The following is a 15,866-nucleotide window of genomic DNA, read 5'->3' as shown; positions in this document are numbered from 1 at the left end:
TCTCATATACATTCTGATGAGGCACGCTTGCAGTATTTCTCCTGCTCTCTGCAGTCAGGCTAGTTTGGGACATCAAACATTTCTTCATAATGTTCAAAAGAGACAGAATGGGGGTTAACTGACTTTTCACCGGGGTCAAGTGAGATAAACAGTGCTCTCCATTTAGTGCTTCTGCTGTTAGGAGCTCCCTCTGTAAACAGAAATTCCCTTTGTGATTGTCATGCCACTTTCACTGACTCCATCTGCAAGTGGAATGCCCCTTCCATCCACAGAAGAAGCCCCTGTTCGTGGGGGCAGTTCTGACAGTGGAAGCACAAGTCATAATGCCACTCAAAAGTGCTTATGAAAATGTCTTCAGTATCAATTATGTATAAGTAAAATAAGAACTTACCAGTCTTCCCAGCTCCAACGGAACTGAAAATTACTCAGGTGGTGGGAAAACCAGTTGATGAACCTTAATGAAAAGGAATGAAGTTTCAGTAACTCCTACATATCTGAATCATAGCAATTCACAGTGCCATTATTCACACTGTATCCTAGCACAGTTTCACAAAGCAAGATTCTATGTAGCATTGGTTGTGAAATTTCTGAATGCAGAACTCTTCAATAAGAAAAGGATACAGCACACTCAAACTTGTCAGAACTGAAATCTTTTGAAATACCTAGTTCTGATCAGATCTCTATTTTAGATTCTGACTAGGTATTAAGATTCTTCTTTTGATCAGGTATCGAATTAAAGTACCTATGAACTAGATTTAACTAGCACTAACTAATTATGCCTTTCAGATAGAGAAGACTGGAACATCATTGTAGCCATGTGGGAACATACCACAAGAATGAGATCTATAAACGCAGCCGCACACACACACAGATTCTGTCACTCAGTTCAAAACAGGTAAAGAAGCCAGCCAAGAAACCTAGATGTGAGTGTATTTACCTGTCTATACAAGTTGTATTCATTGTATCCAGGCGCATGTACAGCATTTCTGTGGCTTGTGCAAGCTGTTAATTATCATTTAAGGTTTCAAATGGGTGAAATTCAAATATTCTGTTTTTCTTGGGAGAGAACACAGATGCCACAACCTAGAGTTGTAAGCTACTGAATCTGACCCACTAAGTAACCTGTCCCAACCTGAGATACAGCAGAGGTAAGGGAATATCCTGTAGAATTGAACTTGGTATTCTATTTTTGTCCAACAAAGAAGAAACATTCCATATAAAACAATGTTTAGCCACAACTTTTATTTCAGAGAGGACTCAAAACATCTGCTTCTGCAGTCAATTGCCCATGAATGCAGCTGAGAATTACTTTCCCAATGGTCCTGTTGTCAGTGGTCGAATCTGAATGCTTACAAAAGCCATTAAAGTATACACCAAACCCACAAAAGATATCCTCTTGCTCACATAGTATCTCTTTAGAGCTACTCAAGGCATTACATCCCAGGGAAAACTCCAAACCTGAGCGTGTGCTCGCTTGCCCTGCCCCTCACCTTGATTATGGGAAGAAAACAGTATTTAATCCAAGCTGAACCAACATTTATTTAAATGTGTTATCACCCTGTACTATTTCAAGAAAGAATGAGGGTTTCTGATTATGTGGCCAAAGAATCCCTGCACTCAAATAAAGTGCAATCAAGTACATTCATTACTTTCTCCTTATGGGAGAGGCACTGAAGACAAACCCAGGAATGAATGCAAACAAGCAATTCAATCACCTTAGTTCATACATCCATACTTAGCCCCAAAATATCCTCCTCTGGATAGAAACTGCATGTTTAAATGGCTTTCTGCAGCTTCTGCACATTTCCAAAACATTTATCAACTATACTGGTGAAACTGCTGATTAGCAGAATTACCAATGCATAATGCAGTGGCTCCCAAACTGGTGCACTGCGACCCACCAGCCAGAGAAGCACTTGTCTCTGCCCCTTGGCAGGGTGGGGAAGGCAGCAATGCGACCCCCAGGATCATGCTGCTACCAGGGATGGGGGGGGTTGTACTTACTTGCAGCCAGCGTTGCAAAAAAGAAGTGCCTGATTTTTTAACATGTTTGGAGGCACAGGGAGCCCTGTAGAGGGTGCCCCAGACCCCTGGCACTGACTCCAGATAAGTGAAAAAACCCTTCCCATTCCTGGCTGCCATCGAGTCCCCCCCACACACACTTAGAGTGCTCCCAACTCCCTTGTAGGAGTTTGGGGAGCACTAGCGTAACTAATGAAGTTCCAAGAACCACCAACTATCTAAATAGAATTCAAAACCACTTACTTAATCCAACAAGCCCCACTTGAATCAGGAAGTTTTAAAAAATGTATTTATCTCTCTCTCCCCCCCCCCAAAATATACATATGAATGGTCAGTTGGACAGTCTTTAGAACAATAAAAAAATGGTTGAAATGAAATAAATCTGAAATGACAAGCAGGCAGCCATTCGACATCTAAAATGGTTCTCTTTCTCAAGATAAACGAATTATACCTTGTTCAAAATATCATATTTTATTTCTCTCACTAAGCAGGAAGTAAAACAGAAAATATTGCAACATATTCTTTTCCTACAAGAAGTGCAGTTATCAGAAAGGATACAACTTGGGGTAAAGAGCCAGGCTGTAGTTTACAAAGTTCAATAAGAAGCGTTGTGTACATGACTTCAGTGTGCGGTGGAACAGGAAGCTGAAATAACTCAGCAAAGATTACCTGCGGGAAGAAAATACAGCAGATACTTTAAAACGTGAACCTGTCCTCATTGCATAGTATAGACAGTAGTATGAAGCAGGTTTCATACTGCTTAAAGCAGTAGATTTTTTGAAATAACTTGCTTGGGAAAGTAACAATTCCACCCAGGTACGCAGCTTGCTAGACAGACGACTCTTCATCAGTGCACAGCCAGTTTTTAGAAAACAGAATTCTTATTCATTAGCAATGGTAGGCAAAACCCATAAGAAAAATTCCACAGATATCTTTGCCTTCATGGAACTGGGTGGGGAAAAAGGAAGTGGCATATTTCTGTGAATTACTATGCCATTTCCATGCATGGATTAACTGGAATCTGAGCATGTACCAAAATCTGGAGCCATGCACACAAGCAATGTCTAGAAGCCTCATTAAGCTCTTCCAGAAGGCTCTGGGCACTGGCATACCCTGAACCCAAGAGGCCTCTGCAAAGGCTTCAAAAGCATTTCAGTTGAGCGCTGATGGTAGTTGGATAATTTAAAACTCACAATTCTACATACTGCCCAGTCAATTATCTGAAATTCATATGTATAACTTATGCAGCTGGGAAAGATACCTTTCCTGTCCTGTCCCATGAGCTCAGCATGAGATACAATGCTAATAATGGCACTATCTCGAAGTCACTGTTACTAGTCAGAAAGATGACATATACTAGGTACATTACAAAGAAAGTAATAACAGTTTGTAATTGAAAATGGTAAATAAGGCAAGAAATACATGTACCTCAACTATGTGATAGTTCAGAGGGATCTTGTTATTTCCTGGATAGCTCAATAGCTGGGCAGCACTAGAGAAAGAGACCAACAGGCACACAGCTTAGAATGTAAACACTTTTTTTTTTTACAGAGATAAACAAAGAAGCAGACAGAAGCCTTAACACAGAAAGTGCTTTAGGTATATATATGACCATAAGCAAAAGGAATTAACAGAAAGATACTCTAAATACAGAAAAGTGTACACGGTGCTTTCCTAGAATGCAACCCCTCAAGTCTTATGATTTAACACTACCGGCCATTTAAGCTTACTCATTCTAATTTTCTTTAACTATACCTTTCTATTTGGGAGCAGTCCATACAGAAATCACAACTGTGAGGTACTGCTTCTTTTCAGTCTTCAGATGCAGTCCTATACACCTTTTCCTGGGAATAAGCCCCATTAAACACAATGGAATCTACTTTTAGTTTAGACACACATAGGATTGCCTGTTAGTCACTTTTCTAGAAAGTAATTATTGTTATGGCTCCAGAGGATGGCAATTTCCCTCCTGTCCCATCAGGGGACTGTGACCCAGATACTGGGAGGAGGCAATTACCTAATCTCTTTTCAAACATCTTCTTGGCCAATGGATTTTCTATTGCAAAAGAGATTTATTATGACCATGTTTCATTATGAAGATTTCCTTCTAGGGTTCATTTTAAGTTTTGTTTTAAGAAGTTCCATTTGTGCACAGAAGACTTTTCTCTCCCAATTATGCAAGATCAAACTGCTTTTCAGAACAGTGGCTTGTTTCTGGTTGTTGGTCATGGCATGAAGACCTCCTACCATGTCTTTCTCTCTTTCCAGTGTGATTTGATGATGCAGTGAAGGTTTTCTTCTATCACAAATCTCTCAGCAGAATGACTTCCAGGCATAACAGGACCCTGGCAAAGGAATTAAGAGAAGGAAGAAACTAACAGCACAACTTAAAGTCAACTTTAAATCACTGGAACTAAATTTTGTCACAATGCTGTTATTAAAGTTTGTCAACAGTTCTGACACTGAAGTTGTGGGCAATGAAATAGTTGAGTAGATGTCTTGAATGACAGTGCAGACAAACAAGTGATATTCTGACCAAACACAAGTTAGAGCCCATTTAAGGGTCTATTCTGTGGTGGCAATGACAACAAAGGGTGCATTGTTCTCTGCCATCATCATGCAGAGTCACCAAGGAGACAGACTCTCATAAGGAGAGTCACCAAGCATAACTATTCCATATTGTGCATGGTCTAGTTCATTTGATCCCTCTAAGTAAGGAGGAGAGTACCACAGTGGCCCATTGTGACTAGCCTGCTAGGCACTTGACAGATAATCACTTGGACCTGTCACAACCTGGACTCCACGTTGATAGGTCCAGTTGATGACACTTCTGCTTCAGCTGGTCCTGAAGTTGTGGATTCCTTTTAGCTTATATACCCCTGGGGGCTGGGGATAAGAATAGGCCCTCAGTTTGGCTGTACTTGTTGTAAGAGGCGACTAAACAGCCACCGGGTAGATGGGACTCGTCAGCCTGGGAAGGCAGCTCATCTTAGAGAAGGAAAACTCTGGCCCCAAACCTCCACTGCCTTGTGGCTACATCCAGTTATGGAAAAGGCTTCAGGAGTCAACCTTGAGACAAAATCCGGAGCCGGAGTCCCTGAGGCAGTTCATGGCTGAACACAGTCATGTTCTGGCAACTCCTGCGACGCCACTGGAACCAACCGTATTGGCCTCTGCCTTTCCATTGGACCATTTCAGCGACGTGGAGAGGGGGGATTTGCTGCATGGGTAACAGCCTATCCTCCATACCTACTTTACCCAGGCTTCGCGCACAGGAGAGAACACTGTTCCAGAACCACCATTCAGAGCGTGACACCATAGTCTTCCGAGACTGAAGGATGCCAACAACATATAGCCTGAGGATGTGGCAAGTGTCCTTTGGAGTGCAAGGCCAACTATTTGCCTCCTGCCCAACTTGGCTTATTTGACTTGCTGAGGAGGCTGGGTGAGAAGGTAACTGAATTTGTCATTAAGGGAGGGGATGCTGCTGATCGCTTTAAAGCCGGCAGTGGTTTGCCAGACCCTACAACACTAAACAACTATGGGCCCATTTCTAACCTCACATTAGTGCAAGATGAGCAGTAGGTGGTAGGGATCCAGCTCCAAGATCTCTTGGATGAAAGGATTATGAGGGCCCCTTTCAACCTTGCTTCAGGCCCAATTTTGGAATAAAAACAGCTTTGGTAATCCTAATGGATGACCTGAATCAAGGATTAGTGGAGCATGACCCTATTGGTCCTGCTAGACATCTCAGGGGTTTACAACACCTTTGACCATGGTGTTCTTCTGTGATAACTGGCATGACCCGGGGTGGGGGGGGGCACTGCTTTGCAGTGGTTCTGCTCCTTTCTAGTCAGAGCATCCCAGATGGTGGTACTGGGGGACTTCTGTTCATTGCCCTGGCCTCTGGCTTATGCTGCAGGGTTATCTTCTTCCCAATGTTATTTAACATCTATATGAATGTTAGGGAATGTTAGATGATCTGGGAGAGATCATCTGGGAATTTGGAGTTGGCTGTTCTCAATATGCAGGTGACACCTCACTCTCTCCCCTAGTATTATATGAGCGAGAGAAAGCTGTAGAAATTTTGATCAACATCTGGGATCAGTGGGGACATGGATGACGACAAACAAGAGAAAATTTAATTTAATCCAGACAAAACAGAGGTTCTCCTGATTAGGATACCTGCATTGCAGGTACTGCATAAGCAACCTGATTTGAATGGGGCAGCATGCTCTCAGCAGGGTCAGATCTGCAGCTTGGGAGTACTTCTGGATTCATCACTGCTCCTAAATGCCCAGATAGCAGATGTGGCCAAGAGTGCATTTGCCCAGCTTCGGCCACCCAACCAGCTGCAACGTTACCCAAGTCATTCAGACCTCATCATTGTGGTCCATGCACTGGTGCCATCAAAAGGATCTCAGGGGTTGAATAAGGGGGAGAGTGTGGGGAAGGTGGCTTCCATCGGCACAGGCTCTATATGAACTAAGCTCTCGATGCAACCCAGTATTTGGAACCTTCCAATATGAAGTCATTTTGCTTACAGTTTGGAACACTGACTTTTTTGGGGAGTGGGATTTCAAAGGATCCCCCCCCCCGCAAGATTAAAACTGAAGGCACACTTGGTTCTTTGACATCATACTTACCTCAGGATCATCAGTGTAGTCAAACATTCTAAAGATAACTCTTGGCATTGGGTATACTGAATCTTCAGTGTGAGGTGGTGGAGTAAAGGGAGGCAGGTTGTGCTGGAGTGCTTCACAGAGCACATTGTCAAAAGCAAGATATGGCCTTGGGATGTGCCTTTCTTGCCAGCGATCTTTTTTCAGCTTCTGAACCTGAGCCCAAACGCAATCTAAGTACTAAAAAAAAAAAGCATGCCTCAGTGTTTTTCTCAACTTTGTACACAGGAGATCCCTCACAACAGACTGCCACATTTCTTAGAAAGTCATTCAGTCACTCCGACTTGGAAGAGAACCCCTCCACCCTTCAGACGCCACTCTGTTCGCTGAGAAAGTCAATAACTCAGTACCCACTGGCCAGGATCTAAAGAACCACTCAACTAGTTCTACACTCATGCCTTAAAAAAAGAAAAAGACAGCAGCTCCCAGTGCAACACAGTAAATTATGCATCTATTACAACGGTTGCATCAGTGCTTTTCTGCAAGCGCAGTACATCCTTTGGTGGTGCTTTCACAAAGGCCTGATGGCAAAATTGGCCTTTTCAAACTATGTATTTTGCAACTTATGCACAGAACCCCTGGAACCCAACTGGTATGCACACAGGTGACTTAGGGAGCAATCCCTCTTATGTGCTTTCCAGCAGTGGCATAGCAGTGCCAATGGAACGTATGCTGCATCCTGCAGTTGGGTGTCACTCACAGAGGCCCCCTCAAAGTAAGGGAACATGTGTTCCCTTACCTCAGAGTTGCATTGCCCTTATGTCAGTGCTGGAAAGCACTGGCATAAGGGGTTAGGATTGTGCCCTTAGTGTATTTCTGAAACTGAAATGACTTTCAGCAGTAGACTGTTGACATGGCAGTTTAAAAAAAGCCACCACCAAAAATTCAATTTAATATGCCTCGACCCTTGGACATTGGCTGTGACATTGCCAATAGCTGAAGGACCAAACACCAGGTACCTGAAGTCACTGTCCTATCTATGCAGATGATGGAGTCAAGCATCCTTCAGAACTAAACAAAACAGAACGGAGTAATTTTCTTTTAAGCACTGATCTCTTAACTCTTTTCTTAAAAAGCACTGAACTCTTGTTCTTATAATTCAGAAAGGGAAACATTTGGCAGGACTTGTCATGAAAACAATGGCAACTCCATGGGTAAAAAGAAATAATTTCTTAAATAATATTTCCTGTTTGTCTTAATATTAGATGCAAGTACAACATTGCTTTATGCGTTCTTCAGCATACGTGGTGCTGAGACATTTTCAAATATTTACCTCTTCCTGTGGATGTGGTTTATCAGCAGACCAGACTTGTAACATGGGTACATGAATCTTCTGACGCTGTCTGACGTAAGAAAAAAAACACAAATACCCTAAGTAATATGGACTTTTGAGCTGCATTTCAATTCTGATATGCCAAAATTATTTGAACAAGCAAAAAAAGATCTCCTTAAAAGAGATGTGGCCTGCTGCTAGGTGAGACATACAGTTTCAGTGACCTGCTTTCCTACTGAGATTTTGCGTATGGGTTGAAGGAACTACCTATGTTTGGCCTATACTGCCACACAAGAGATAGTGAGCTTATTGAAAAAAAGAACCGAAACCAAGTCTGAGATTCCCAGAATACACAATAATAATAATAATAATAATAATAATACAGGTATTTATATACCGCCTTTCTTGGTCATCAGATTTCTCCTCAGACTTTATTTGGTGATTTACATAGGCAGGCTATTTAAATCCCCGTAGGGATTTTTTACAATTGAAAGAAGGTTCTATCTTTCAAGAACCACAACACTTCAGATGTTTCTTTCTGATCTGGTTTCACATTCTGGCCTCTATCCTCCCACGCTCAGAGCAGATGGAATAACTCGGCTCAGCTTGTCAGCTGCTTCAAGGTCTCACCATTCACGGTGCCGGTGGCCTCGAACTGGCGACCTGCGGATGTTATCTTCAGGCAAACAGAGGCTCTACCCTCTAGACCAGACCTCCTGCCCTATTAATTATTATTTTTCATTAGATGTTAACCAGGAAACTCCAGTTCCACTCAGAACCAAGAATAATAAAGTTCTAAGGCACGATCAAGAGGAGGCTCTCCAGCACAACTTCCGTGAAACAAGGGGACCTGTGCAAGAGGTTCTGTAGAAAAGTGTTATATATTTCCTAAAAACAAAAAGATTAGCAGTGCTCTTGAGCAGCTTCCATTTCAATGGGGCTTACTGCTTTCTGCTAGTTTTTCTGAATGGCAACCAGTTGAGGAAAAGATAAGTGGTTTCCAAACTTGTCTTATGACACAAGCCACTGCAGAAATGGTTCCCTTCAAGTCAGAAGCCAGCCTTAGGGATATACTTTCCTCCATTTGCCTTTATCCCAGTTGTGTGTTACATGTGCATTAATATAAGTCAACAAACCAGGATCTCTTACAACCAACTCTAAATCATGATTTCATCCTCTGGTTAAGGAGGGGATGTTAGTGCCAGCTATCATTATTACCAGTGCAGATGCAATGAAAGACCATGGTAAGACAAAAAAAGGGAGAGAGGAGTAGAGAGCAGAATGAAGTCCTGAGACTGCCTCCCGAGTTATGAAATCAAATATTTATGCTAGTAGCAAGAAACAAGGCTAATGTAGTTAAACCTGAATTGTTTTTATTAACACCTAAAGAAGCAAAGCAGGTTGTCTATTGTTTCCTTACTTCAGATAGTTTTCGACATGGGATAAGATGCGGTCCATCTCAGCATCCTTCTTTTCATACAACTCCTTCCCCACCCAAGGTAAGGAGGACAGAAATGCATACACATACCAGTCACACCGCACCTGCGGCAAACAAAAATTATTTTTTCAACTGCACAAAAGTAACAGTTCAGATCGACTTGAAGCATATATCGCATTCGAAACAGTGAAAGGGAAACAGTCAATACTCTCATTTTAAAGTTGGGGTTGGTTCCAGAACTGCTTGCACCATGAGCAGAATGCCAGAGGTGGGCCCTCTGCCTTTGACCCAAGAAAGCTCTAGAGTACATGCAAAAAGATGTACTTTCTGAGGACTCCTAAAATCATCTGGGGTCAAATGCCCTATCTTGCCACCACTAATCATGCTTAAGACAATTCCAACAATATTCAAATATTGCTTATAAAGCTGTACTGTGGGGTAATCCTTTCAAACTGTTCAGCTACTCTAAATATGTAGAAAACCAAGAAGTCAACAGATACTAGAATTAGCCTCACCTATTTCTTCTAAGATATACTTTTGGTAATGTATTAGTAAATAAACTTTAAGAATATTTTTACTCTTATCTACAATAAAAATGAAAATAACTTACTTCCAATTCCACACAAGGCAGACTCATTAGAGTACAATTTTGGTAAGGCTAAGAGCTCTCTTAAAAATAGGTTTTATACACTTCCTAACTTGTTATCAAGGTAGTTAGTTCCCTACTAACTAAAAAGTCCTGGTTCCATTTTTCCTTCTAAAACACTTTAGTTTCTTTCATTAATTGCTTTTCTTCTGAGACAGACTCCTTTTTACAGCTTTATTTTTTCCTAAGAAAGACTGTAAGTTATAAGACAGACTAAGCAGATGTTGTAGTGGTTTTTCTTCCTAAAAATGCTACCTGTTTAAATGTCCACTCCTACTATTCCTACTTTGCCCAGCTCTGTACTTTAATAACCTGCTTGTTCACCTTGGGTCAACTGGCTCCAAGCCTAGATTAAATAAAGGGTGAGGCAGAAAATGGCCAGCACCGTGTGGGCTTTTGCTAGAATTCAATTGATGGTCAAGCCCATCCAACTGACTGTGCCCAAGGATAATTTTAAAGGACTGACCCCAAGTTTCCCACCTCTGGATTACTGAGCTCCCTGCACTCCCCCCCCCCCCATTTCACTGTGACACTTTCAAATTGGTACAATTGCAGAAAAATGGCATGGCCAGACAGGTCATTTTGTGTATTCTTTTTCTTCATCTGGATCCAGCCAGACCAATATACCCTAGCCAGCCCATTAGGGACTAAAATCATATGTCCTTTTTGGATCCCAATGGAAAGTTTATGGGGCACCTCTTTTGGGGAAGGTTGATGAGGTAGAAATTTTAATTGTATTACCTGAGGTACATCCTCCTCCTGAGTCACACTGACAAAGTTCTCAAACATGGCTACCATTGAAGGTGCAGCTATGACATGACAATTCACAAGATCAGAGAGAAAACGGACCTGGAGGGAGAGGAAAAATTTCAGGATTTAAGAAAAAAACACAAATATTGCTGATCTGTACTCTACTTGGAGGGAGCTGCCCACTGTGCTCCTTCCCAGCACTCCTCATTATGCTCAGGCAACTACAGGATTTCTTTCACAAGAAAGAAAGGTCAAAGACCCTTGTGTTCAAACATAGGCTCTTCCTGGTTCAGGGCTTTCTACCATGGTAAGGAATGTAGGAGAGAGCAAATGTGCCTCGGACCCAATCTTACCACAGCTAGACTCCTAGACTCCAAGCATGACTGAACAGGAAAACACCAATACAAGTATTGGACAAAGAATAGGCAGCACTGCTCTCCAAATGCAAACAATTAGACAATGAAGAGAAAATCTTTCTACTTGTGAGACTCCAACCCTTAGTTTGCCACCCAACAGCATCTACACAAGCATTCTGTCACAGAACATCACACCCCACTAGCACCACAGGGAACATACAGTAAAGTTACAAGGTGTTAGGTGAAATGTGGGCCTTTTACTCAACAGAAAGCAAGACAAAATAAATAAATAAATAAGACTTACTAAATACACAGCTTCATTATACATGTTGACTTTCAAGCATTCTTTGAGCTGACGTATCATGGCATCGACAAACTCTCCGCCAAAGTTGTAGTTCCTGGCATTCAGTAAGCCAACTAGAGTTGTGTAAACAGTCAGCTTTTCTGGTAACAAACGTGCACTGGTTTTGTTTCATTAAAAAGAGAGAAAGCAGTTTTAACTCTGATCACAGCCACAGTTATTGCCCTTATATAAGGCACACTCAAGCCATTAGAAGTCATGTATGTGGAGCTCTAGCAAGTGTATCCCACTACAAAAGTAAAAGAAGCAGCTTTATCTATACCCAACTCTTATTTTTAAAATGACTGCAGAAGAATTCTATATAATTATAGACAAGCTGCAGCAAATAGGCTGCTCATGGCATATATATGAGGGGGTGCACATGTGGCCGAATAATCCGCAACACCACCCCAGAAGGCAAACAAAATGCAGTCAAGTGCACCACCACATTACTGTTGATCATATCCAATAAACACTACAGACTCACAACATACACACACCTTACAAAAATGTAAGCAAGTTTACAAGTAATTAGTGTAGGTAATACAGTATCACCTGGCTTTATAAATCTTTTGCATACATACACTGTACAAAGAATTCTTAGTATCTTGCTTTTGTAGTTTGGTAGATCAGCTTCCAAGACCCCAGCTAGGCCTTCCAAATTGCTTTCCAAAGAGGATGTACTCTGAGAGGATAAATAAAAAACAGAAATTTATAACCTAATCAAAAGACACTACCACCATGTCCCTCCACAAAAGGTATCTTCAGTGTGGTGGTTTATTAGTAGAAAAAAAAACCAAAATGTGACTAGAGTCCAGTCAGTTAGAAACCAGGTTTTAAGTGAGTCATGTTTTAAATTTAATAGTAATCACTAACAGAAGCAAGCAGAATGGTGGACAATAAAAACACAGATACAAGCATGCTGCAAGCTTCACCTCAACATCCCCAAGAAATCTTCTTTATATTTTTTTCCCTTAAGCCCAGAGTAGACTCAACTGTGAGCAGCAGCATGATATGATCAAAAATAGCCTGAGATGCACTCCTTCCTTTTTCTTGTTTAAGTTTTCCCTATCCTTACCCATGTTGAAGCATTAAATTGTCAGCACCATCAACTGTGATAAATGCTAATTAGGTTCCGCTCTTAACTGTGTTTTGAAACAAGGGTGTGAAGGCAGTTGAAAGAACTTTGGAAGAAAACGCCCTGGGTTACCATTAATTGTTGCTAAAGCCAAAGTTGATGGAAATTCTTAATTAAGACTGACAAAGGATGTAAGATAATGAAAATCAACAGTGAACAGGATAAGGGAGAAAGAAAAGAACCAGAAAAATCCTGATGGTAGCATGTCTGCACCAAGCCATCTTCAACCTAATGGACAAATATGCTATCATATTTCAAATATCATATTTTGGCACCAAAAATATTAAAAATTCCCTACTAAGTGAAGTGAGATGCAAGGTGCATTTTAAATGATGGTTTTCTTATATTTGACAGGGGGAAAAACAACTGTCCCTGCTCACCTCAACCTACTGTGTTTTCCAGTGACTGTTTGCTGTTGTCTTTTGTGCCTTTTAAGGTTAATTCTCTATCCCAGAGAACTCAGTAACATTATTTGGCTGTATGAACTTTTGTTGAAAAACAGTATATAAATATTTTTTGAAGAATAAACTGATAATGGAAATGGTACCAGGTCGCTGGGCAGATTAAGGGTGCCTGTATTTGCCTTTATTAAGCAAAAGTTTCAGAGTTTCCTGAACTTACAAAGACCTCTTCAAATGGGAATATCTGAAATTACCATTGCAATGCTATGCTTTATTATTAGTTATATATATATATATATATACGCTAGTTTTATAATTATCCACTACTTTTCAACAAAAAAAGGGCCAGTGGCTCTTACCCAGAGGTAAGGGGAAATGTTTCCCCTTGCCTCTTGCTGCGCCGCTTATGGCCCCTAAATAAATATTGGTATAAATATTTATAATGTTTATATAAATAATAAAGTAAATATATAATAATAATAATAATAATAATAATATACACATAATATAAATAATATATAAACAATAAAGTAAAATATTGGTAGAAATATTACAATAAATAACAATATATATGTTACATGCAACTGTGTACAAGTGAAGCCCTGTAGACCAGTGTTTCTCAAACTGGGTTGGGACCTACCAGGTGGGTAGCGAGTGTTTCAGGTGTGTCCCCATTTATTTCAATATTTTATTTTTAATATATTAGACTTGATGCTACCATGATATGTGACTGCATTTGGGGAAATGTTATAGACCTGTACTTTTAACAAACTACTTTGTATATTCTTTTAACAATGATAGTAAAGGAAACTTACTCCTGGGTAAGCGTGGGTAGAATTGCAGCCTAGGATAGTTAAAAAATTTCCTGCTTGATGATGTCACGTCCAGGCATGCCATCACTTCTGGTGGGTCCCGACAGATTCTCATTCTGTCCTGGTGGGTCCCGGTGCTAAATGTATGAGAACCACTGCTGTAGACTATTATCTTACTGCCCATGGGAGGGGGGTTTCCTGGAACTCCCAGAGCATGATAGCAATGCTGCTTAATGACACCACTAACCAATAATTGCAGCCAATGGCTAAAACAAAGTAAGGGTGCAGAATCATTGTAGAGAGCTACATATACCATTCATTTATTAATCCCACAACGTCGAACAACCTGCATGCAGGTAAAGCCCAAAGAAAAGATGGAGGCAGGTGGAGGAAGGGAGAAGATTGGCATCATCTCAAATGTCTCAGTATGAAGCCAACAGTACCTCTTACCTTTTCTCCAACTCTGCATATTAAGGATTCCAGCCGTTCTTCAATTTCAGACGGCTCAGATGTTCTCCTCCTCTTGTGTGGCTGTCCTGTTTCAATGAGACAAAGCAAAAAGGAACTCAGCCTACATGGTTTTCACTTCTTCAAGGTAAAGCCCTGATAAGGATTTTGATGGCGCTTAAAACACTACATTAGTGAGCTAGTCTTGCTTTTATTGTAAATACTTGCATGTAACATCAGTAGCTCATCTCAGTATAATTTTGAAATAGTTTTGAAATGGCATACTTGTATGAAGTTCTAGACTGGGTTACAAGAACACCAAGTTCCGCTAAAGTGGAAGTGGAGCACAATCACTCCACTTTCACTTCTGAAGCTGCAGGGAGCCCTTCAGAAGGTTGTGCAGGGCTCCCCGCACCCCCCAGAGGCTGCAGGAGGCTCAGGTATGTGCAGCCAAGCCCCTGCAGCCCCCCTGAGCGGGCACGATCCTGGGGATCACACTGCTGCCTTCCCCCATCCTGGCTGCCTCCCCCTGCCCCCGCAAGGACTTAGAGCGGCTCAAACTCTCCAAGAGAGTTTGAAAAGCGCTGTTCTAGGGTTAAGTGATTCTGAAAAGCGCTGTTCTAGGGGGACATGATTGAGACGTACAAAATTATGCAAGGGATGGACAGAGTGGATAGAGAGATGCTCTTTACACTCTCACATAACACCAGAATCAAGGGACATCCACTAAAATTGAGTGTTGGGAGAGTATTTCTTTACTTAGAGTGTGGTTGGTCTGTGAAACTCCTTGCCATAGGATGTGGTGATGGCATCTGGCCTGGACACCTTTAAAAGGGGATTGGACAAGTTTCTGGAGGAAAAATCCATTACGGATTATAAGCCATGATGTGTATGTGCAACCTCCTGATTTTAGAAATGGGCTATGTCAGATGCAAGGGAGGGCACCAGGATGAGGTCTTTTGTTATCTGGTGTGCTCCCCGGGAAATTTGGTGGGCCACTGTGAGGTACAGGAACCTGAACTAGATGGGCCTATGGCCTGATCCAGTGGGGCTGTTCTTATGCTAAAGTCTCAGTTTTTGCTAGGCACTTAGGTCTGTTGAGTCTCCTGCCCCCACATCAAATAAGTGGGCCAATTATAGTCAGCACCCTCATCTTGCAGGGAAGATCAGTAGTTAGGGACTAAACTGATCAGTAAGGAGAAAGTATTATGGATGTTACTGGAAGTTAAAGTCAATAAATTTTTGATTTTCTTAAATCCTATATGTCTTTCTTACAGAATAAGCATTCAAAGATTGCCAGTATGGATGTCTTCTCTTTTACTTTATCTTTGTCAAATCAAATCTGGAAACTAAAACCAGCAATTAATTGCCCTGTTTTTAAGGGAGTGATTCCAGATAGAAGATAAAAGATGATAAAATGCTTGACAAGGATGACAAAACTAACCATACTTTAGTCTGACAAACAAGAGACTTTGGGGGAAATTATATTTTAGGATAAATTTGATTGTTATAAGCAGGATGGCAACTCATGATCTGAGACAATCATGAAATGCAGAGAGAA

The 15,866-nt window shown here is 41.2% G+C and overlaps 1 protein-coding gene across 1 annotated transcript in view; it reads right to left on the bottom strand.

Annotated features, from left to right (window-relative positions):
* The window catches only part of NCBP1 (nuclear cap binding protein subunit 1), a 33,776-nt gene that overhangs the window by 12,305 nt on the left and 5,605 nt on the right, over nt 1–15,866 (bottom strand). Inside the window, exons 2-13 of the mRNA XM_066613551.1 lie at nt 14,309–14,394; nt 12,092–12,192; nt 11,472–11,628; nt 10,803–10,910; nt 9,398–9,519; nt 7,978–8,047; nt 6,669–6,884; nt 4,270–4,367; nt 3,451–3,514; nt 2,581–2,691; nt 938–1,002; nt 392–454 (exon numbers count right to left, since the gene is read on the bottom strand). Coding sequence (XP_066469648.1) covers nt 392–454; nt 938–1,002; nt 2,581–2,691; nt 3,451–3,514; nt 4,270–4,367; nt 6,669–6,884; nt 7,978–8,047; nt 9,398–9,519; nt 10,803–10,910; nt 11,472–11,628; nt 12,092–12,192; nt 14,309–14,394 — 1,261 coding nt within the window. The remainder of the gene's footprint in view (nt 1–391; nt 455–937; nt 1,003–2,580; nt 2,692–3,450; nt 3,515–4,269; nt 4,368–6,668; nt 6,885–7,977; nt 8,048–9,397; nt 9,520–10,802; nt 10,911–11,471; nt 11,629–12,091; nt 12,193–14,308; nt 14,395–15,866) is intronic.

Source organism: Tiliqua scincoides, chromosome 2 (genome assembly GCF_035046505.1).
Source record: "Tiliqua scincoides isolate rTilSci1 chromosome 2, rTilSci1.hap2, whole genome shotgun sequence".
NCBI classification, from domain to species: domain Eukaryota; kingdom Metazoa; phylum Chordata; class Lepidosauria; order Squamata; family Scincidae; genus Tiliqua; species Tiliqua scincoides.
The sequence above is the reverse complement of the archived record's forward strand: the minus strand, read 5'-3'. Positions and strand labels throughout refer to the sequence as shown.